This window comes from Apus apus, chromosome 7, assembly GCF_020740795.1.
Source record: "Apus apus isolate bApuApu2 chromosome 7, bApuApu2.pri.cur, whole genome shotgun sequence".
NCBI lineage: Eukaryota > Metazoa > Chordata > Aves > Apodiformes > Apodidae > Apus > Apus apus.
In genome coordinates, this window is record NC_067288.1 from 21,788,426 (window position 1) to 21,811,024 (window position 22,599).

The window sequence follows — 22,599 nt, forward strand, 5'->3', positions numbered from 1 at the left end:
CTAGTATCTATTCCCCCTGCACTCTTCCAGTCAAATTGGCTTGCAGGGTCTATTCACACATCTTACCTGCAAGGACTGGATTGGCTAGGTGAAAACTGACACACACGTAAGACACAGCATGTATGAGCTGAAAAATCAAATCTCACTCTAGCACATATACATAACCCACTAGGCCTCCTATCTGAAACTGTCCCCTGGCAAGTGCTCAAACCTCATTTATTAGAGATGTGAGTTTTGGTTTTGGATTTCATTTCTAGTGTACCTCTATGAAGCACAACAGGCTAATTATCAAGTGAATAACTGAACTAAGGTTTTCCTGTAGACACCTTTAAGACTCTAGTTGAACTCAGATTTTAGCTGGCCAGCAAGTAATACTTGCATGCCGAGTCCTGAATTATCCCTAAGGCAAGCAACAGAGTTCAGTGCTCCCTCAGTGTCACATAAGTAATCCAATTCTTCCGGTCATTCAGGCTGATAATGCAAACAGCCAGCCTGATGGCCTATTTTTTTCACAGCCCTTCAACAATACCTTTTCAAAACAGACACAGAATCATGTACATTATTTCCTAATTGCCAATGCAACTGAAAGAAAAATACTTGTTCTCAATCTCTTACTAGCACAAACCAGCTCTATGTGGAAAGAATATTACAAAGGATAGCAAGAGCACCTCTCCCAAAGAGAATACTGGATTTTATTTTGTCCCTGAAACATTTCAGTACTGGTACAGTAAGGATACAACACACACCATCTCAGAGCATTATTCTACTACAACAACAACAGCCATTGCGTAAGTGTACAAGCAATTGGAGCAGAGATCTGATCAGGCTATTACAATGAAAGCAAAGGACACTACATTTCATAAAGAGACCTCAGAGCTAAATGGAACAGTGTTCAGACCTTTTCAAACTCCGTATCATCAAGTTGCAGTGAAACAGCTACCCATTATTGCTACTGCTACCTTTTTGTCACGTAACAAGACACCAATAGTCAGTTTATCTGGTTGGCAGAGCTTGAAAGTAACTGCTTTAGGTTGTTTACTACAACTCAGTAGGACTGATTCCTTGCAAGACACTAGCAGTCAAGTTATCAGACTCAAGCATATGAAACGAAGAATGGAATTAAATTCAGTGTATAACGGTACTCACACATAATAAGAAACACTAATATGAGAACAAGAAGCTTTTAAAGAAAAGGCACATCAGATTCACAATTCCAGCAGTTATTGCTCAAAAACAGAGACTCCAAATATTGCCAAGTCTGAGAGGGAAGACGAAAGGGAATTGTAAAGAGTTTCCAATTCTACTTTGAAAACTAATGCTGTTTTAGTATGTAGGTCTAATATAAATGAACCACCAGATACTGCACAGGAAAGCCAGAAAAAAAGTTGGCCTGCCTTTTATTCAGCTTAAATGTCACTGCTTGCCACTTAAAAAGCAACAAATAACCACAGACACCCCTATACGGTAGCCCAAATGTTGCCAAAGGCAACGCATTAAGTGGCTAAAAAAAAGTAGATGTGCAGAGTGTATTTAGGATGACAGACCAAATGAGGTAAGTAAAGAATAAGAGCTCTGGGAACCCAGAACACTACAAGACACACACTGAGATAGCAAGGAATGAATATACTGGAGAAGCCCATAGAAGAAAGCAGGCAGAGAAGCAGGAGGAAAGAGAAACTAGAATTGCTGCTGTAGCACCTTCACTGTGGAGACACCAGAGCAAAAGCCAAGACTAAGAACCTAGTTGGATTCTAAAGGGAGACTTGGAAAGCAAAACAATAACATTGCAGACATACACAACAAATGTATTGAGACACTGTCAAAACAGCTTGCGTATTTGTATCACTTCTAATGCTGGAATTAAGAAGGTAACTCTTGTGCCTAATAAAAGAAAGTTTCCATTTTTTCACACACAGCTTTCCACAGAAGTTAAAAAAAAGTTTTAAACTATCCATTTCAAGGAGGATGAAACCATCCACCCAAGCTGCAGTGTCATATGTTTAACAGTCACCTGTCACACTCAGCACTAAGTGACAACTTTGAAGGCATCTGTCTACAAGACAACAAGCCAATGTACCCCTCTGCCATGACTGGCATCATTAGCTACAGCAGGAGGACTGGAAATTTCCTTGTTTCCCCCAACTGTTTTCATTAGCTTCAACTGTGCAGAACTCAAAAAGAAAGACAGTATCAGTGCATTCAAAACTACAGTATGAGAGACAAAAGCTGATACACTGAAACTGACTACCAGACAAAACTGTTTTTGAAGTTAGTTCATACACCTCCACTTGGTTTAAAAACAAAACAAAACAACAAAACAAAACAAAAAAACACCCAGTTTAAAAATCTACAAAATCACCTCACCCAAGAACCTCTAAGTATTAACCTTTCATTTCCATTAAATATCTAATACATCAATTGCACCAACCAAGATAAATTAATCACTAAACCTCAACAAGTTGGATGTTTAATTTGGGCTGTATATTTTTGGACATCAGGTGAACTCATGTTGCCAGAGAGCAAAATACAAGTACTGAGAGAGCCAGAACATGCAGGTGAAGCAAGAACATTTCAGAACAAAACTCACGAGAGACCAGAAGGGGTCAAGTGGCTAGGAAAGACAGCCTGAATTAAAGGACAGAAGAAAAGCCGAAAGTCTCCCTCTAAAGACCACTTTTCTTCCCCGCTTCTCTGTTGTGGAAAACCAAAGGGGAAAAAGTCTGTAACCTAAAGTCAATTTCTCTTTCACTTTTCAACCAATATTAACAATTCAGTTCTTCAATAAAAAATTGTATATTTTCTTTAGAAGTCTTAACAATTACAGGATCAAACCGGTCTTGCTTTAAAAAATGTCAGCTATTCATAGAGGAGAGGAAAAGCTTCCTTGTGCAATTGTCATGGCATGGCTGCTCATTAGAACTCTCATCCAAAAGCTAAGAAACACATCAGGTCTATCTCTGTTTCTCCCTCCATGTCAGTTGTGCCATTGATTGATTCACTGGCCCCTCCTTCTAAAAAGGCATGTACAGGCATGGCTTATTTTATAAGGGCAAACAAGAATTAACATGCACTAGCTCAAGAAGAAGCTGTAATGAAAACCATTTGTTGAATCCAAACAAATATTTAAGTGCTGGCATGGAAAAGAATATGGACGGATTTTGTCTTCCTTTAATTCTCTACATACAACAGCTCTTATGATGAGCACGGTGAACTTATCCCTTTCCTGTCATTCCATTCAATCAAAGTTTAATGTTCGCTTGCTTGCCTGATGCTAGAAACAGTTCACTCTAAGTAAGGCTTGAACTGCAGGCCCACAGCAACAATGCCCTGTTGCAACCCATACATATGAAGGGGTTGAAATATATCAGGAAATAAGCTTATTTTGTTGGAACCGGAAAACACTCCCAGTATATCTATACAAAGTGACCCTGATAACCATTTTTCCTGTAATTATATTAGTAGAAAAAAACAGAAAGCAAAGAAGGTCTGACAAAAACCTGCATTTATTATCTGGAGTCACAACCATTTGGATTCTAAGTAGACCCTAGTTTCAGTGCAGATAAGAATCTGGGATACGGCAAGCTAGCAATGGCATAAATTAGCACACAGGCACAGAAGAGAAAGTACCTTGTTGCTGACATAAGCAAGAGAAACAGCATCTCTACAATAACACTTCTGTTGAGAGCAGAAGGCTCTATCCATAATGACAGCATTTTGAACACATTATAAACTCAGTTCTGCTTAGAAGCAAGCTGTAGTCCCTGACAAGGAGCCTCTTATTTAAATAAGGTCTTTCTCACCTTCCTCACAAAGATACCAGCAGTAGCAGCCCACAGATTACATGCCTGCAAGAGTCCAGATAAATAACTTGTTTGCTTCATTTTTTGAAGTCTGCAAAACAACAAGGATCTACTGAGCACCAAAGTTAGAGCACACAAACACCTCTCATAGTACAAAGTTTGTTTAAATTCTGCACATGGCATACTGCTTTGAGCTGTTCCAGAGTGCTTTTTCAAACCTCAACACTCCAGTAGTACCACAATGTTCATTTACATTTGAGGGTGCTCAAACACTTTATTGGCAATTATGGAATGCATTGAGATCCCCTATTAAAAGTGCTATGGAAAAGCAAACATTAAAGCAATTTTATTGTACAATTCAGTTTTTGAATGGCTTGGATGGCTCATAAGTGAAATGAGGACATGAAACTACAAAATAGTTGTTAATTCAAGAGTATGTTTCCTGGGGTCCAAGTGAAGTAGGGGAAGCAAACAAACCAAATTTACTGGAAAATATATAGGAAGAAAATCCCAGACAAAAAGTTTAAGGGCAAGCATCACAGTATCTATTTGGACTGCATGTCTTCATATACATCAGCAACAGGAAAATCTAGTCCTCAAGGCAGGATTCTATTCTCCTCCCCTCCCTCCCCCTCATACCATAATAGTTGACAAGTTTGCATCTTCTCAGTCTTATTAATCTAGATCTACTTCCAGGGTATCAGAAAGCAGTAATAAAAGAATTGCAGGGGTTGCAGTTCAAGAACATTTTTCTTTTTTGCTTGAGACCATGACAAAGATCCAGTAGGCTTACAACGAGTGTCAAAACACTGATACTAAAAGTCCCTCCTCAAAATCCCCCACATGGCAAACACATGCACACCCCCACCCACACATGTGAATCACACACATATACGGAAGGGAGAGAAGGAATGAAACAATGAAGCTTGCTCTTTGCAGTTCAACATTTATCTGCTTCTTCCTTTCTTCTATCCTTGAGACATTCTAAGAAGGAGGAAGAGGTTACCACCAGAAAGATATTTAACTAATCTTCCTCAGAACACAACTTATTTAGATGCTTCTATCTCAGTTAAAGGTAATAAATATAAAAGGTTCCTTGGGCACTATTACAGGCTCTGAAATGATGAAACAAGTCAATCATCCTCCTATGAGAAGGGAAAAAAAAAAACACTAAATCCAACATATAGCCCGTGTGGCTGAGATATAAAAAAAGAAAGAAGGGGTGGAGGAAGGGGAAGGAGGTTTAACCATAAGCCATTAAGCTTATATACAGGCATATAAGAAAAAGACTAAAACTCAAAGGCTTGCACACCCAGAAGTTCTCACTGAAATAACTGGTTGCTCATCACTTCTGATCTAGCACCTGCATGCATAAATATAGACTCTGTGCCTGGAGTTAGACTCATATTTTCGAAGTCTTGGCTTCTGTCTTTACATGAGGTTTCTTTAGTGTGTCTGATTATAGTACATTTTACATCTGAACTTTCTTCTGTGAGAACCCACCCTTCTTGCCTAACCACATATTGCAAACACATCGAGCAGTTCCCTGTGCCTTCAGCACAATGCTGTGCTTACACAACTTTCATTGCTTGTCTGCTTTTGGTACAAGGAGAGACTTTCTCTGCAGAATTGTCCCCAATGCCTTTAATTCACCTGGTTACCACCAACCCACAGGAGGTTTTTCCTTTAACTGATCTGCAAGCACTTCCCTTTAGAGAAAGCATGTAACACCAGCTTGCATCCTCCATAAGCCAACATTTTTGCAGCTGTTTCCCACAACTGAGCTTTTTGATAATCAATTCCACCTTTCTGTAAAGCAAGAATCCACTTGAAACTCTCTTACTTGTTATTCTAATTCTGCACATGTACATGATTGGAAATCACTGTCTTTAAAAAGATGCATTTTGGAGAAATTGGCCAAATCACGTCAGGCATTACAGCCATATGAAAACACACTCAAATTCAGTAACTAAAGCCTCCTCCTGGCCTCAGGACAAGTGTTGCAACCAGCTACAGCAGCACTTTTTCAACCCAAAGCTATGGCACAGGAGCCCCTGCAGTCTGTGAGGCTAACTTGGTATAATCAACCGAAAAACTAAGTTTAAAAAATTCCTGTAATGTTTATTGTTTTTCTGGAAACCCTAAGTCTTTGATCACTGCCATCAGACAAGAGATGGTTAGCTTTCATTCCTGAAGAAGTAAATATCCTTCAGATGCAGGGGAAAAAAAAAATAGAAGGCTCACATAACTTAAATAAGGTCTTTTATATGCTTTCCAAGAACATGACTTTTGATATTTAAGCACTCAAAACTGCAAAGCTACAAATCAGACAGACTTAGCTGAAACTCCTGTGGAGGCATGTATCATTTTTGCTGAAGAAAGAACTAAAGGGTCAAGCACACCACATATGCCACAACATCAGGCTGCAAGAATATGCACTGGAGATGGAATTTCAGCCAGAACACTAAATTTCCTGCCTCCTGTCATTGAAAGCCAGGCCCCCTTGTGTGATTTTAAATGGACTTTTTTGGTATCTGCAGCACATCAAGCTGTGTTTGGGACTGAAGTCTTTTTTCCTTTTAACTAATTCACAAAAATATTTGGTTCCCAAGGAAAATAATATAAACAAAGTAAAGAATATGTACTTTGTCTTAACTTCTGTGAAGTAACTTCACTTAGACATTATGATTTTGTGTGTAACAAAATAATTCATGAAGCCTTAAGGTTACAGCATAAGGTTTAAACAGTGTAAAGTTTTTCAAATACCAACACTAACCTCCCTTTTCTAAAATCTTTTAAACCCTACTTACTTTGAACAGTTTAATTTACTTATTACATTACCACATTTAGATTTAATTTTACATTCACTGGTGCATACAGATGAGTCAAGTGTACTTCCACCCTTAATCAGCCTAACTGAAACCTCATGAACAAGTTATGGGTTCCAGAGCCTGCAACTCTTCAGCTGTTGCAATAAACAATCCTCTAGCCTTCGTAAAAGTGGCTACAGCTTTCTTTCAATTTCAAAAATAAGACATCTTTAGCTGATAAAACAGCATAATGGTGCTCACATCCTAATAACCCTCACTCAGCCTTCCTAGAGCTGACAATCCAGACTGAATTACTGCAGGAAATGCGACTATTTCTTCCCCCCCCCCCCCCCCCCCCCCTTTTTTCATGCACCCTTTCAAAAAATACAGTTAGGACAGACACCCTGTCTCCCAAACCAATACAGCTGGTTAGCCTAGCACTCTCCAGTTAATATTGCATTAGGGCATGGTTACTTCTAGAGCTACCCATGTTTCTTGACAAGTATCAATGACGCATGAATCAGCCTCTTCATTTCTGCAAGCTGTGAAGTGTCTGATATTTTAAGCCTGTCGTATGTGAATCTCTCAAATTGGAGGGACATGCTGTTCTCCTCTAAAGAGAACAAAACCATGGACAAAAAAGTACACTGCTTTGAAGATAAAACAATATGATGCCTTGTACAGGACAGAACGGGATGAGGTAGAGCTGGTCATCAAGCATCAATCTACATTTGCTGAGTGCACATTCAGCCACTTTTTATAAATTAAACTGAGAACCTAAGTGAACTGTTACAGCAAAACTGAAACTGACAGTCCATATGTTGTGAAGAGTGCAAAACCAAGACCAAATATGGCTCAAGTGTTGACAAGTATATTTAAAAATCAATTACCAACAATCAAGAGATGAAGGGAAGTGTCTGTGGTGATAAAATTTGTAACTGTACTTTAAAACGATCAAAGATGTATTAGGAATCATTTTGCAAGCTACACAGGAACAAGAAGCAGCACAAGGTTTACATGTGGTCCTGGACAAAGCCATTAAAATAACTTTTAAAAATACCTACATGAAAGTACCTAATATTCAAATTTATCGCCTTTTTTTAATGTCACCATAATTTAAGCAAAAATTAAAAATCATACTTTGATACAAGAAATCTCAAACTCACCCCAAAGGCTTATCACTGTAAGAATTCAGGATCTTTAAAATTTCAAAAAGATATTTCTAGAGACTTGGTTCGCCATGTTACAAACAGACTAATCTTGGAACATAAACAGAAGCTTCCTAACTTTTTGGTTCCGAGAGAAGTCCCCATTACATACATCTGTTTCCTTTCAGCAAGATAGCTGCTGTATGGGACACTGATGGTGATGCTTGCAAATCTTCCCTACTTAGCCCTAGTGTTCATGCATGCTGAAATACAAAGCGCAGTCAAGTCTTGTATTTCTGTACACATTTGGTTGGTTTTTTAACCCAAAAAGATTGAGCTGGTATTTACATGTGCCAGTAAGCAGACACACAGTTGAGATTTTTGCACCTTGTAGTTTCACCTTAACTCTGTCCCCCAAAGTAAAGAGACTCCACAGTTCTACATATTTTAAATAAGGATGACAGAATTAACTACATATTTCAAAGCATCTATTAGCTTGCAACAATTTTTCTGTAGTGAGATAGTAAGTGCTTCTTCTCAAATACACAAACATACAGCACTATGCAGGGAGTCAGAAATCCTAATAGGCATCTTGGGTGATGCATTCATTCTCTTTCAGTGCCAGGAAAAACAGCTGCAACAAAATTTAATGATTTTTCACTTTTTACACCACCGACTATCCTTATTTTCCTAACAACAGAGTTACTTTCTGCCCTGTTTTAAACCCTGCTTCTACTACTATGACCCTTACTCTTCTCCTCAGGTCCTACAGCAAACTTCTCACACAGCCCTCAGTCACCTGGGGGGGAGTTTAACTCTGGCTGCATCAGACAAGGTTACCATTACTCTTCTCTAAAGGTCAAGTCCCTGGGGTCCAGATGAATGGTTTTCTCTTGACCCTGAAGTAAGTATAAGTAAGGCCTGACTCTTAGATACTCCTGCAAGGGAAAAGCTAATGAACCCAGACAACCAAATTAACAGAGGAAATAACACAGATGTGTGCTGGCTGAGAGTTGTGTGTGCTACAACAAAAGCAGAAAGGGAGGGCAAGCAAATCATAGCAACAGGTACTCCAGTTTTATACCACATAACCATTCTTGTGATCAATGCATACCTTCCTGGAATTCAATATACTCAGTTCTAGTCCCAAGACCATACCAGGAGGGATATAAATTAACCATAGTTTTACAGAGGACCTGACACCTGTGACATACTTTCGGTAAGGCTAAACTTACACATCTGGTACTTGGTTTTGATATCTGCAAAGGCCCAGATTGCCTCTTTCCCACACTGGTACCAGTACAGCACCACTGAAAGAGCTCCTCTTCTTCCTGTTCCTAGGGAAGTAAATAAAATCTAAGAGCTGTAGCTCTTACAAGTGTTTCAAAAAATATCTGAACTAAGGAGAAAAAAGAATAAACCATGCAAGAGAGATTTATTACAGCAGTAATCCATGGGTCATGCTATTCATTAGCTGAGAGATCATAAGGATCAATTTAATCTGCAGATTTTTACACATACTTAGAGCTCTTACAAAGTTTAAACAGAGTCCTTTTGCAGCATCCTAAGAGCCAAGAGGCATTTAAAAACACCAGCTGTTGACATCTAAAAGCCATCTGAAAGATAAATTTTGTCATCATAGCATACTAATCCTTTGTAAAGTTGCTTCAAAGTAAATTCCATCTTTTTTTACAGAACTCTGAGTCAAGACTTATTCCCTTAAAACAAAGATAGTTAGAATTAACAGGAACATTCTCAAAGATGTCAACAAAAACACCCAACAGAAAGTTTGTGCAGTTCCTCACTTTATTCCTTCAGAAATTCACAGGAGTTGCCAGTTCAACAAGACCATAAAGTAAATAACTTGAAATACTGCCTGAGAACTCTTAATATACTCAAGTAAGAGTGCAACTCTGTAAAACTATAGTCAGAAAGACTATATAAAATACCTTAAGAAGATTTCAATAATCAAGGGTAGCTAATAAAAAGGACAATATATTAAGGAATACAAAATGATCTGGAAGCCTCTTATCAGTGTGGCTTGACTGCACACATTAGGTAATACCTAGACCTTTAATCTTATACGAAGTAAAGGGCTTCCCTAATAATTCTCTAAACTGCTTTTTTTGCTAGAAATTGGACAGCAACATCCAGCAAATGATTAACATTTTCTAACAAGATGAAGTTGAGTCTTTTGCTTTCTTTTAATTTTCTACTTGGTGCCACCTTTAAAATAACCTTCATCTTCTCTTTAGTGTCTGCAAGCTCAGGATAGTCAACTTAGCACTGCAGCTATTCTCTTCTTTGAGGGACAACCACCAGGACCATTTTTTCCAGGAACTAAACCTGAGCTGATAAACAGGTAATACCTAAAATGGGAACAATTCCTTTGCCATATGGAATATCTGCAGAATGACCAGTAATAAGACCAGTTCTAAAGACAGTAAGTTATTCAGGGTTGACAGGCTAGCCTACTGTGATCACCAAAGCTGAGTTAAATATTTGCAGTACTACATGAGTAAAACTAAAGTTATTCAAACAATATGAATCACACTGGTGGAATAACAGGAGGGATTAGCAAATGTTACAGGAGATGGGGGGAGAGGGGAGCAGGGAAGGAAGGGTGTTCCAGATTTTTTAAAACTCTAAGAAGTGTGTAATTGCCATCCAGAAGGCCACGTATGCCTAAAAATTTTGCTGTAGCATAGAGGTTTAGAAGAGGAGACCTAACTGATGTCTATTTTTCCTCCACTCCAGGGTCAAAGGCTCTCCCCATAGAAAGATACTCAAGAACTGAGGAGAGGAAAAAAGACAAAGGAAAATTAAAATATTTCCAATTACAGATTATCATTGTGAAAGCTGTATATGAAATGGACCTTCTCACTTGAAGAACTGACTTACCCTTCCTTGTAAAAGGATAATTCAACACAATCATAACAACTCTGAGAATGTTACACTTTTAACTTTTTTTTCCAATCAGTGATATCTCCAAAAGTAAAAAAAAAATCAACCCAAAAAAACCCCACTAAAAAAAGGAAGGTCTCAGAAGACCTGAAACCCCACTAATCACATTTATAATTTACTTAAATTATTGCCGTTGGGATGAAAAGCAGAGAAAGAAAGTTCTCAGTTATCACAATGGACCTGTGATAAGAAAAGCCCCCCTCTCTTCAAAAGTCATGGGCTCTTTCATTAAGATGAGCTTTAGGAGTACAAAAGGGATACACTGTACAAGGAAGAAAAATAAATCTTTTCTAAACTGCAATGTAACAGCATTCTTGTCTCAAAACAATGAATTGTAGTTGACGGTAAAAACAGTAGTGTTGAATGTAAGCTATTACAGTGCAACATGTCAAAATTGTCCGATAGCAACTATCTTGACCAAGACAAAAATTAACATGTCTGGAAGGATTCCCGTAGCTATTTTTTTCCTGGGGTTTATGACACAGTTATAACAAAATTAACTGAACTGAAAATGTACATGAGTTCAAAGAATTCTGTGGATTCTCTTAAAAAAGTTAAGGCAACAGTCAAGATCTTCCTTACAGCACTTTTTGCCACATACATCTGCATTACACTCTGCTGTCCATGCTGTGTGTTACCAGCATGCATCGTTGCAGACAGCACCACTCTGAGCACCCAGAAAATATTTTAGACTTCAAGGTACTTTCATGCAGCCCTGAACACAGCACCTTTGAGGTGCAGTACGTAAGGCAGCTGATAAGGAGAGCTCAGGGAATGGGATGCACTGGAGGAACCAAGTGCACAGAAAGGCTGGCTGGCCTCTTCCAGTTACCTCACTGTTGCTCCAATGCCAGATATACAGCACGTTGAAACCAAGGCAGCTCAAATACACTCTTAGACCCATGAAACATCTAATACCACACCAGGTACTTGGGAAGAAATCAGAACAATGACTAGGTATTACACCAGCAGGAAGAAAAGCTAAAAGACTGCAGAAGCATGTCAGGCAGACAGCAGATCAAGCAACTGCCTGAAACAATACTGTCCACTCCTCTCCCATCACAGACCACGTGTTCCTATCACACTGCCATGGCCCTGCTCCCTGCCTGAGAAAGCTCCCACGCATATCAGGTCCTTCCCTCAGCAAGTAAAGCTACACCTTCTGACTGTGGCAGCAGGATATTTGTGCACTTTTTTTACTATCAACCAGTATGAATTAATAGCCATAAAACTTGTGTTGTAACAATTAGCTATGGTTTATGAAGCACCGCAATTTCAAGATAACCCAATCAACAGAAAATAACTCTCCCTTCCTCAGCTTCTACACAGGGTTTTAATTTCATTCAGGAAAAATATCAAGCTGTATGACTCACTCTGTACATATATCTACACATCTAATTCTAAAAAGATTTTAGCCTGGTATCTCTCTCAGAAATTCAGATAAAGCTGCTTAACATAGTTCAACAAATAATTTAACATCCATAAAAAGGTATTAAGTGGCTTTTATATGCTAGACTGCATGCTGTTATCTGCTTCAGGGTAACAGTACAAGCCTATAGAACTTGCAACTCATAAATAAAGTTTGCCTCCCATCTAAAATGGGTGCTTGCTCAGGCATCCATTCCATGATAAACACGTATGGGATAAGATTGAACAGTATTGCTGTGAAGCAGTGGCTGCTTCGCACTACCCAGCTCACAGCTTCACGTCTCCAAGAGTGGTCAGATCTGGTCTCTGAATGCTCAGCAGCATCTTGTGCTGACACCAGAGCCTCTAATACTATGCAAACTTCTCCAAGTCTGAGGATACTGTGCCAGGAAATTAAGAAATGGAAGTGAATAGAGTTGTCAGATTAGGAAGGTGGTCAGAAGACAGAGAGAGGCTTGCAGGAAAGGCTGAAATCAGGTTGTAGAGGCATGAAATTACAGCAGGAAACCCCGCAGATTCATGTAGCTACAGAAACAAACCACTGCCTACAGATTAGAGCTCAATACTGAGAAAGGAATAACCAGTTCCTGGTTTTACAGAAAATGAGCACAGCAAATCAGTGTCCACCAGCTGAAAGTTAGTGAGGCAGTCTAATGCCTGCCAAGTTATCTGAGTGGTACACCTACTAAAGCATCTACTTCACTATCCTTAAGTGTTTCTTAACTAAGTGCTTGAAAGTTCCCTGCCAGCCTAAACCATTCTGTGACTCTAAAGACAGACACTGAACTTCTTCAGAACAGGTATATTCCATAGCTCCTAGCTTGAGTAGAGCTTTGAAAACAATATTGGATTTTCAAAACTGAGAAGACTGTGGATTCAAAACAAGGCCAAAGTCCTTGTGCAGTCTATAATGAAACAATTCCAGTCTTATTTGGAAAAAAAGCAAACCAAAACAGAAACTTCTTCTTGCCCAACAGTTTTTAAAACAAAAGTCACTTGAGAGAGGACAATTACAACAATGTAAAATGCTGCCAAAAGGGAAAAACCCAAGGCCTACATACAATCAACACCTTCCTTAAGCAAAAATCCTGCTCTGCATGATCTACTGTGTTCAGCCTCCCATGTGTCTAAACATGCAGGAAATTGGTAAGAATTCAGACTCTGCACTCCAACAACAAAGTGCTGCATATTACTAATGTTGCTCCTTAACAGACTTAGAAAATCCTCAAGGCTCCTCTGACACCATTTGTGGTTGTTACCCTGCCTGTCAATACCACAGGAGACTTTTAAGTACAAGTCGTCAAAATCCATTAACCAAACATTTGCCGTAAGATCTCAACTTCTTCTGTTGTGGAAACACATACATAGAAACAATTTCCCATTGCACCCTCAGGCATAAACTCCAAGTGATAATGTATCCCTTTTATTTAGCCGTATCAACTATACTCTCAAAACACAAGAAGGTATAATTAATCTCTTTAAAGAACAGGTCCAGCACAGAAGTCTATCCTGCAAGAGAGGATTCTCCATGCAGTGACTCAGACACATAATTCAGCAATGGGCCTCTGAATCAACAGTTTCACCTCCAAAGAACTGAAACCCTGGCAGAAGTCCTCTGACTGCTAGTAGTGTCAAGTTAGCATCATTTATGTTGATGGCAGCTAGGACACCACATTTTTGGACTACAAACTGAAAAAAGCCACAGGACAGTGGCTGATTTGTTTATCCTCATGGGCTATATTTGAACTGGTGATTCACCATGTTCATCTTACTAATCATTCCTTCAGCTAGCCATTTCAGCCCACTTCTCTAACCTCCAGAAGTCTTCAAAACTCAGCTATTACTCTACACACACTTCAAGATGAAAAATGCCACTACTGTTGCCAGAAAACACAACAAATTCCACTACTTGGAACATACACAGCTCTTAACTTTTTTAAAGCTTTGTAAAACCAAAAAACAACTACTGTGTTGGACAAAATTGTGCATTAATTCCCTACAGAAACAAATATGATAGTCTTTGGTCATGTTTTTTCCCATTGAAGGTAGTAAATGTGGACCATCTTGGTCCACAAAAGAAAAGCAGTGATCCCTACTTTTTTTTAATATATAATATGTCACTAAAGATACTTTGTTTCTCAAATTTTTGTAGGAACCTTTGTCTAGAACTTTTTGTCTTTGGTCTCAAGATATTTCAGGAATCCCTTCTGCTATTCTGAATTATAGCTGTAAAAAGTTTTTCTTTGAAGTCTCTCAGATTTATTTGCTTGCCAAGAACTCAAAAATAGCTGAACAAAGCAAACAGTTACAAAGTTAGATCTCCAGGAGGAAGCATCTGTGCTGGTTTCATTTTCTTGGCTTTCTGGGTGGGGAGATCACTTTAAATGGCAAGCAACTGGAATGAAGGGGGGAAAAATAAACAAAAACAAACAAAAAATAATAATAATAAAAAAATCACACCCAGGAAGATCTGCCAATATTTGCTACAACTAAGCATTATGAAGCTTCATCTCTTCTAGGACACGTTTAGTGACTGGAAGGTCCTTAAACCTCCCTGGTTTAATTGATCAGAGGTCCAAATGAAATTGGCAATAATGTTAGAATAACTGTCTGAAGGACTTGATCAACCATCTGATGCCAAATCTTAGGAACATTTCCTCTTAAAAGGAAAATACCAAATAAACTGCCTTCCTCATATTAAAGGAGCCCTCACACATGCTCTATCTTTAAATTTCTGAAAGTGTCTCTACCTTTCCTTTTACACTAGAAATACAACCACTGAGAACTAGTGTTCATCACTCTGGTAGCAGCTAGAACTAGAGTTGCAGAAGGTGAAGAAATTCACTGCCCAGATACTGCATCTTTGCCTCAGAGCTACATATTAAAGTTACAATAGTGATGGTCAGGCATATTCTGATAACTGGCATACAACTATCCAATTTACTCATTTCACAGTAGTTCTTTGCAAGCATACCAGGAACCTTTTATTTGTTAAGTAATACCATACTTGTCTTGGGGGGGGGGAGGGGTGAAAGGGTTAATATTATAGTTGAGCAGTTCCTACAAAATAGAAGTAAACAAGAAACATTAACTTTACAAAACACAAGTTTCCTCTCAATCTGTAGTCAAACTAAAACAGCAAAAAAAGCATTTTATTATTTTGACTCAAAACAGGCAATGCGATTCTTAACAAGAGAACACTCCCTTCTTGTTTTCGTGAGCAGTTTACAAGGGATTAAACATACTACGCAGTAAAATTTGGTAGGAAGACTCACACAAACATAAACTTCAGTTTCTCATTTGATAGCCAGATCTTGGGCAAGGTATATGGACAATAGAAGAATTCCTTTTTATTGGACCCAGATATAGCTGCAATCTTGATGTTATTCCAAATATGAAAGCGGTAGGGACTGAACACACTAATATTACCCAGCTGGAACTACACTGATTCAGCTGTGAAACTTACACATAACTTGAGCATAAACAAGACTTAAATACAATGTAATATTTAGGAGCAGCTCAATGGCAATCCACGTCTCATTTAGAATTTTATAAGTGAAATTTTATGTACATAGTATGATTATTTTTTCATCCAAACAAGTGCTTCTGATGAGAAAAGACATTCAAGGGCTATAAATGAAGTACAGTTCCAAGGCCTGATTCTGCAGTCTTTCCACTGTGCAGCAAGTAGCATGTGATTAATTCACTACTCACCATAAAAGACATTATCACTTAAGGTGAACAGCAGTTGCAGAATCTGGCCTAAGAACTGTTTCATATCGAGTATGTATATCATTAAATAGTCTTACCTCAGTAAGTGCGTGCAGCTGTCCTTGATGCACACAGACACCCATAAACCTACAAGAAACAAGAAAAGAAAAGTGGTTTGGGCTTTTTTTCCCCCCCCTCTTTTTTATTTTTCTTTTAAAGAAACTAAGATAATAAGTAGTACTGGGTATGCCAAGAAAGAAGGAAAAAGAAAGAAAAAAATCAGTCTCACAGATACTGCACACCTCAAGATTGACTATTTAAACACCTTAGGACAAAACAAAATGATGTGTCTACACTACAATGTAATTTGAATTAGCAGCTCTAAGAGAGCACAGCAGACAGCTCAAACTCCAGACAGAAAGTTACTAATTTGACTATAAGCAAAGGCCAGCAAATAACGATTTAGAGAGAGGAACAGTCTCGGAGTTCTGTTTTAAGGAAGTTTAAGCCAAGTAATCCACTGTTGGTCTGCATAAATAGAAAATTACTTCCCTTCGCATTTTGCTGCTTAAGCATAAAGATGTTTCTCCCCATCCCAACCCTAACCTCAAGAATATGAGGGCACATATGTGCAGTGTTATTTCCCTTCCTCAACCCCTATTTCCAACTCTTGGATTGAAGCAAGTTTCAATAGTATCCAATACACAGACATTCCACAGAAGTTACCTACACTGCACATGGTTCAGACTCCTGCTGTTAGTAGCAATGACTGCCAGCCTTTATTTTTCTGGGAAGCAGCAGGCAATGTGCCATACATTTAACATGCAAGGAACCACTGAAAGCTCAGTTTTACCACCATTCAAGCTGCACTTAAAAGTGACAAAATGTAAATTAATATTGAAGGTAAATATCTCCCATGAGAAAGCTCAGTAAACCTTAAAATTGTATGCGCTTCAGAGCACTCTCTGCACAGCTGAAGTATTGATTCTTTTTAGATTAACTAATTTTCAGGTCTCAACAAGCAAAACCACATTATCATTGCCACAATGTTCAGAAATTTCCACTTTGCAAGCGAGGAGTAGAAATGTATTATTTCATTCAATGTGATGGGAATCTTGTGGAGAACAATGTGAAGGAAAAGGACCTTTTGTATCCTCAAACACTTCCGAATTTAAAAAGAAAATGATGCAAGACACATGTAGTATTTGTTCAGCTAAGCTGCTTTTGAAGAAATGAATGATCCTCACTGTTCTCTTGTCTAACAGCTGACTGGTAAATTACAAGCAGCCAAATAATATAGGTAAGGTCCTTTGCATAAGCTGAGCTGTGGAAATCTGTTTTTATAACCAAAGAAGCAGGACTTGTACTTGAATGTCTATTGCCTGCTCTCAGCTCAAATAATGTTCCCAAAATTAAATATGCAAATTTTAATTTGAGACACAGTGAAAATCTGACTTCTCTTTTGTTTAATGAAAAAAAAAAAAGGGCACGAGGGTTCTCTTAGATATACCATCCATTCACAGCACTGCTGTTTCTCAGTTTCAATTCATACAGCAAATGCATATGAACAATTTTGTAAACAAGTTGAAAAATTAAGCTTTCTAAGACTACAAAATCCAGACTTCTCCAGAACAGGTATTTGTTTCTTCTTCCTTAATAGTTTCTGAAAGTCTCCAAAGCTATCACGCAGGCTATTAGTAGTTTTAATCACAAGCAAAAATCACTTTCAAAGTAGGAATTCATTGTATCCAACTTAATTTCAAAATAAGTATGCAATTGAAAATTTATCAAAATTTTGGCAAAATTAAATTTGTTTTCTCATCTTCACCAAACAAGAAAAACATCACTGTCACACAAAGACTAGTAGAACTTTTCTGCCAACCTGTTTTGGTCAAGGGCAGTCTCAAAGGAAACACATTCATTACCTTTGTGAACCTATACTCAAGGCAGAAGAGACACGCTGGCTCTAGTTACCAAGAGTAAGAGTTGAAAAATTCTGAAGTGTTTAGGATTTCTACTGGGAAACAGACATATATTTATAACCTTAAATCAGAAATTAAAAACAAAGCTCAATATCATGATCTCATGGAAAAAAAAAAAATTAGACATAAAGATACATTTACAAACCCCACATATTTAGAAGTTATTCCACAGGAAAACAGAAACCAGATACACTGATAAAGACAGAATTAATGAGTATACAGGCAACATACTGAAACCATTTAAACTTCATGTCAAGAATCTCAGTTTTCAGACTCTGGAAAATACATTGATAAAATAGACCTCTAGTGATCCAAGTTCCTGGAAAACTGCTTCTTAGCTGCTGTATCAGACAATAATAAGTCTCTCGGTTAAGCCAAGTATTGCTACAAAACATGGCTGGAAAGCATTTTCACTAAAATATAATACACAGCTGCTACCAGGAAATACAGTTACCAAGCAAGACATAAGATTTCAATTTCTGAGATCGCCCCAGATGAGATTCCAAGTTGTGTGGATAGGAAGCTGATGTGCTGGCCCAGTACAGCTGAGATTATTCCTGTTGGCTAGACACACCATCTCCAGAGCCAAAATGTGCTTGTAGGTTAACTTCAGCAGAATGTCTTGTCAGCCAAAGGTTACACTTCCTATAAGCATTTCTAGTTGGAAGAAGCTTAAATGAGCCAGTCATCCACAAAACAGGAGACTATTTGCAGATTTAAGGAAGTTTCTTTTCAAGACAGTGTATCTGACCTTAACAGAAAACCTGAAGCACTTCAAAAAACATTACTAGTGGTTGGAAAAGTTTCTCCAGAAGCTGCAACTATGAAGGATGCTATTTGAGTCCACCCTACTAAATATAGTGCAGAACATTTCCACCACAAATGCTTTATAACAAATGTCAGCGATGTTCAGATGTTTTAATTCTCTTTCCATAAACCTGACTGAGGAACAACCCATCTGGAACACCTGCCCTCCTAGACAAGAACAAGAGAAGGTACCCTGTACATTTGTTAATCCATTAACTGCAGTTACCCAAACTACTTTCAGTTCAGTCTAACTGCAGGGGAGAAAGTTCTGGACAGGAAGGGGAGAACTAAGAACTGCAACCTCAGCCTGCAATCTTTGCCTCCTTGGTAAGTCAAACAACACTAATATCCAGATTATACAGGCACTGTGGACATCTAGACACTGAACACATGCTTCCCATAAAAGAACTGGGACATGTTCCTGTTCTGTGGATAAACCTGGGGCAGTTACAGTCCAACACAGTAAATAGGTGCCCTCTGAAATCTACTGGTTGTATGAGAAAATTCAGCAGTTTGATGATATTAAAAATAAGAAACAAACCAAACACACCAATACAAGAGTCCCTCATATGAGCTCAGAAACAAAGAGAAACACAGTCAAAAGACAGATGGTTATTTCATTGCACTGACTGTTGGAGAACAAAGAGGGTGAGTAAGAATATTAAATCTGCATTAAGACATTCCTTAATATTTTAGGCAGAATGCCAGAATAAAAATATATATTAAGTTTCCTACACTTGCATTTTGATTCAAGACAGAGATAAGGCATTTCATCTATCCCTTCTGTAACATATTATACAACACATATATAGCCTCTCTTCTGCTGTCTTGTGCACCGCATTTCTAAAATAGTCCTTATTTGATAACCACACTACACAGAAAAAAATAAAAGTATTTTTCTTTTCTATTAAAGTACTGTTGAATACAGGACAAAATATTTTAAAAGACAAAAGCCACCCTTCTCCCTTTTGTAACAAAGTCAACCACAAGTCATTTCACAAAAAGGAATGTATAACAGGGAAAACTGCACACACCAAGAAAAATTGTATTGTGTTCCCATGGTGCTAGATTTGTCTGAAAGGAGATTAAATAAAATTTCCTTGAAAGAAGTTCCTGTACTATGCAAGCTACTTGCTTATTGGTATGTGTGCATGTACACAAGAAGGTGCATTTAATCAACGAGTCAATCTGCCTGCATGCTCACTCCCTAACAAGCAGCAATATCTCCAAGTGCTCCCATGAGAGCACTTAGGACATGAGCTAAGGCTTTCTGCGTACAGAACGTTTTAAATGAAGTCCCCAAGGTAGAGATCAAATAAATACTTTTTCATGCAAACAGTAGTGATATTGAAGACTGAAATTCTATCTCAAAATTGAAGATACACTCATTTAAGGGGCAGCACAGGAGATGGAGAAGCTGTGCTAGCACACCACTTCATTTATGAAAATGAGAAAAACACACCTGTAAGACATCACCAGAATGGAAAGGTATCAGGTCTCTCAGGCTGCACCCCTAAGGCTCCCAAGCCTAGGACACAAGGACCAAGATTTCTTGAGTCCCTTCCAGCCCTATTTTCTTACTTCGATTTGGGTAAAAATTTATTTCTATGGCAGCACACTGGCATTTACAGAAGCAGCAAATCAGTGAAAAACATTTACCAGCATACACCAGACCTTTCATAACCCTGGTACCCGATCTAACCCTAGCCTTGAACAGCACTGACCTGGTACACAAGCTAGTAAGGAAGTGAAGAAATGCTGCAAACCTCTGGTTCTCATAACTCCAGCAACTACAGTCTTACCATGTATCAAGCAACTGTATTACACTGGCAACAGTAAACATCACTTCGTGCAAACCAGATCTTACTTTTCCACTTCTGTTCTTACCATCTGTTTTGAGGAAAGTTTTGATAAAGCCAGCATAACCCACACCCAGTGAGTGCAAGGAGAGTGTAGATCAGAAGCAGAATAGCATTTTAGTCCTTCATGTTCAGTTTGCATGCAGGAGTGAGGTGGAGATAGGAGATGCTAAGAGAGAGGGTTGTTGGCAGAAAGAGAGCAGAGCACTCCATGAACACTATTAGTCTGCTTTTGCCCTATCCACTCCTAAAGTGTCCCTATGCTGGACCCTGGTGAAGAAAAAAAATAAATAAATAAGAAGGCACATCTTTCATACATAGCTTCTTACAATTACCAGACAGTGACTGAACAAAAATGTATTACATTACAGTTAAAAATCTACTCTGCCTCTGGATCACCTCTGGTAATTGAAACAAGAAGCAGGATGGAGGGAGAAAAAACGAACAAACCACAACTCTAAATCCCCTTACTTCATACCATGCCAGTGTAGTTGCAAGAGCTGGAGTCTTCTATTCCACAATATCCTTAACAGACTGACAGAGAGATTCAATTTTTGCCAAAATAAGCCCTTTAATAGAGGGCACTTTCTTATTTTCTTGATGGAAAATACATTAGAAACAAAATTCATACATTTTATATATACATATACATTTGACCACCTTTGTGTTGCTACCACAGGGATGCTATACTGGGGACTTGGCAAGTGAAAACTATGCTCTTCACTTAGATCAGTCTTCTGCTCAAGATGGATCTACCTAGCTGGCCAAGGCACAGAATCTGTACCCAGAAAAGGAATGGAAGGAAGTTAGCAAATACTGACAAACTTGCACTCCAGAACAGTGACTGCAGGCTAGGATAAAAGCCTCAAAAGCCATCTGTAACTGTGAAAATGAGTTGACACGGACAGGATAGAAGCAAAAGCAGTTTCAAACAGTAAGCAATATTTATTATTCAGATCAACTGCAATCAATGGCAAAAACACAAGAATCTTTGCAATAACATCTTGAAGTTAACTGTGGGCACATCAGAATGGACAACTTGAAAAAAGTTGCTGTGTATTTTGGAGCACTGGCAAAGGGATGGCTTTTATTTAAATCACCCAAAGGACAGCAATGATTTTTGGCTATCAAATATACTAGGAAGAGGAATCTCTTCTCTCTTCCATGTTACTTAGATCATATACAGCAAGGACCAGTTCTAGGACAAAATCAGATTGCATTACAAATTTTTAGATACTAAAGCATCAGGATGTTTAAAAACATAACCACACTCAGATGAAGGAAGATTTTAGTGTACTAAATTAAATTCATCATTGCTGAATCTGACATTCACTTTCTAAAACATCAACTGACTGAACTACATGTATTGAAATAGGCTGAGAGTAGACTTTGAATGCCATAAAGCCAGTATCTATGCAGTTTCATAATTTCACAAGCCGTTTGATATCAGAGCACTTCACACCCATCAACCTGCTACAATTAACTACTGCACACAACCTCAACATTTCAGCCCAGGAATCCGCTAGTACCCTTACTGGCAACCAACAGATCAGCACTACAGTAACTTGTTTGCAGCATAAATTAACAGTGTGTAATCCCAGAGTTTACAGAAGATGAAGCTCAGATGCATATATTACATAAAATCAGAGTACATCTTCAAGGTGAGTGGAGGAGATCCAGTGACTAATCAATAAATAAAACCTTGACACTAGTGACAAAACAGCTTATTCACTAATAGAGAGGAAGAACTTCAAAGGACAGAAATTAAGTTAATAAAATAACATTTAACAGCAAACTGAGGTAGCTCATAGTCCCTGAAAAGGGGAAGGTATACACTAGAACTTCTTAGAAGAACATCATAACCTTTAAATACTAATACAAGCTTAAAATTTCAAAAATTACCCCAGGAAATGTTTCAGCAGGAACACATTTTCGTAGAACATTTTCCTAGTGACTTCTCAGCAATATTGATCCAGCTGCTCTTACTTGATAACACAATGTTTCTACCTCTCACCACTTTATTATAAAGGTAAATTATAAAATATTATTTTTAATGTGTTTCTGAAGTGGAAAATAGGTCCTAAATTAAT

At 38.2% G+C, this 22,599-nt stretch overlaps 1 protein-coding gene across 3 annotated transcripts in view; it reads right to left on the minus strand.

Moving 5' to 3' along the window:
• TESK2 (testis associated actin remodelling kinase 2) overlaps positions 1–22,599 on the minus strand; it is a 79,478-nt gene that overhangs the window by 29,232 nt on the left and 27,647 nt on the right. For all 3 annotated transcript variants that reach the window (XM_051624730.1, XM_051624729.1, XM_051624731.1), the window contains one exon: positions 15,960–16,008. In XM_051624730.1, the coding sequence (XP_051480690.1) occupies positions 15,960–16,008 (49 nt within the window). The remainder of the gene's footprint in view (positions 1–15,959; positions 16,009–22,599) is intronic.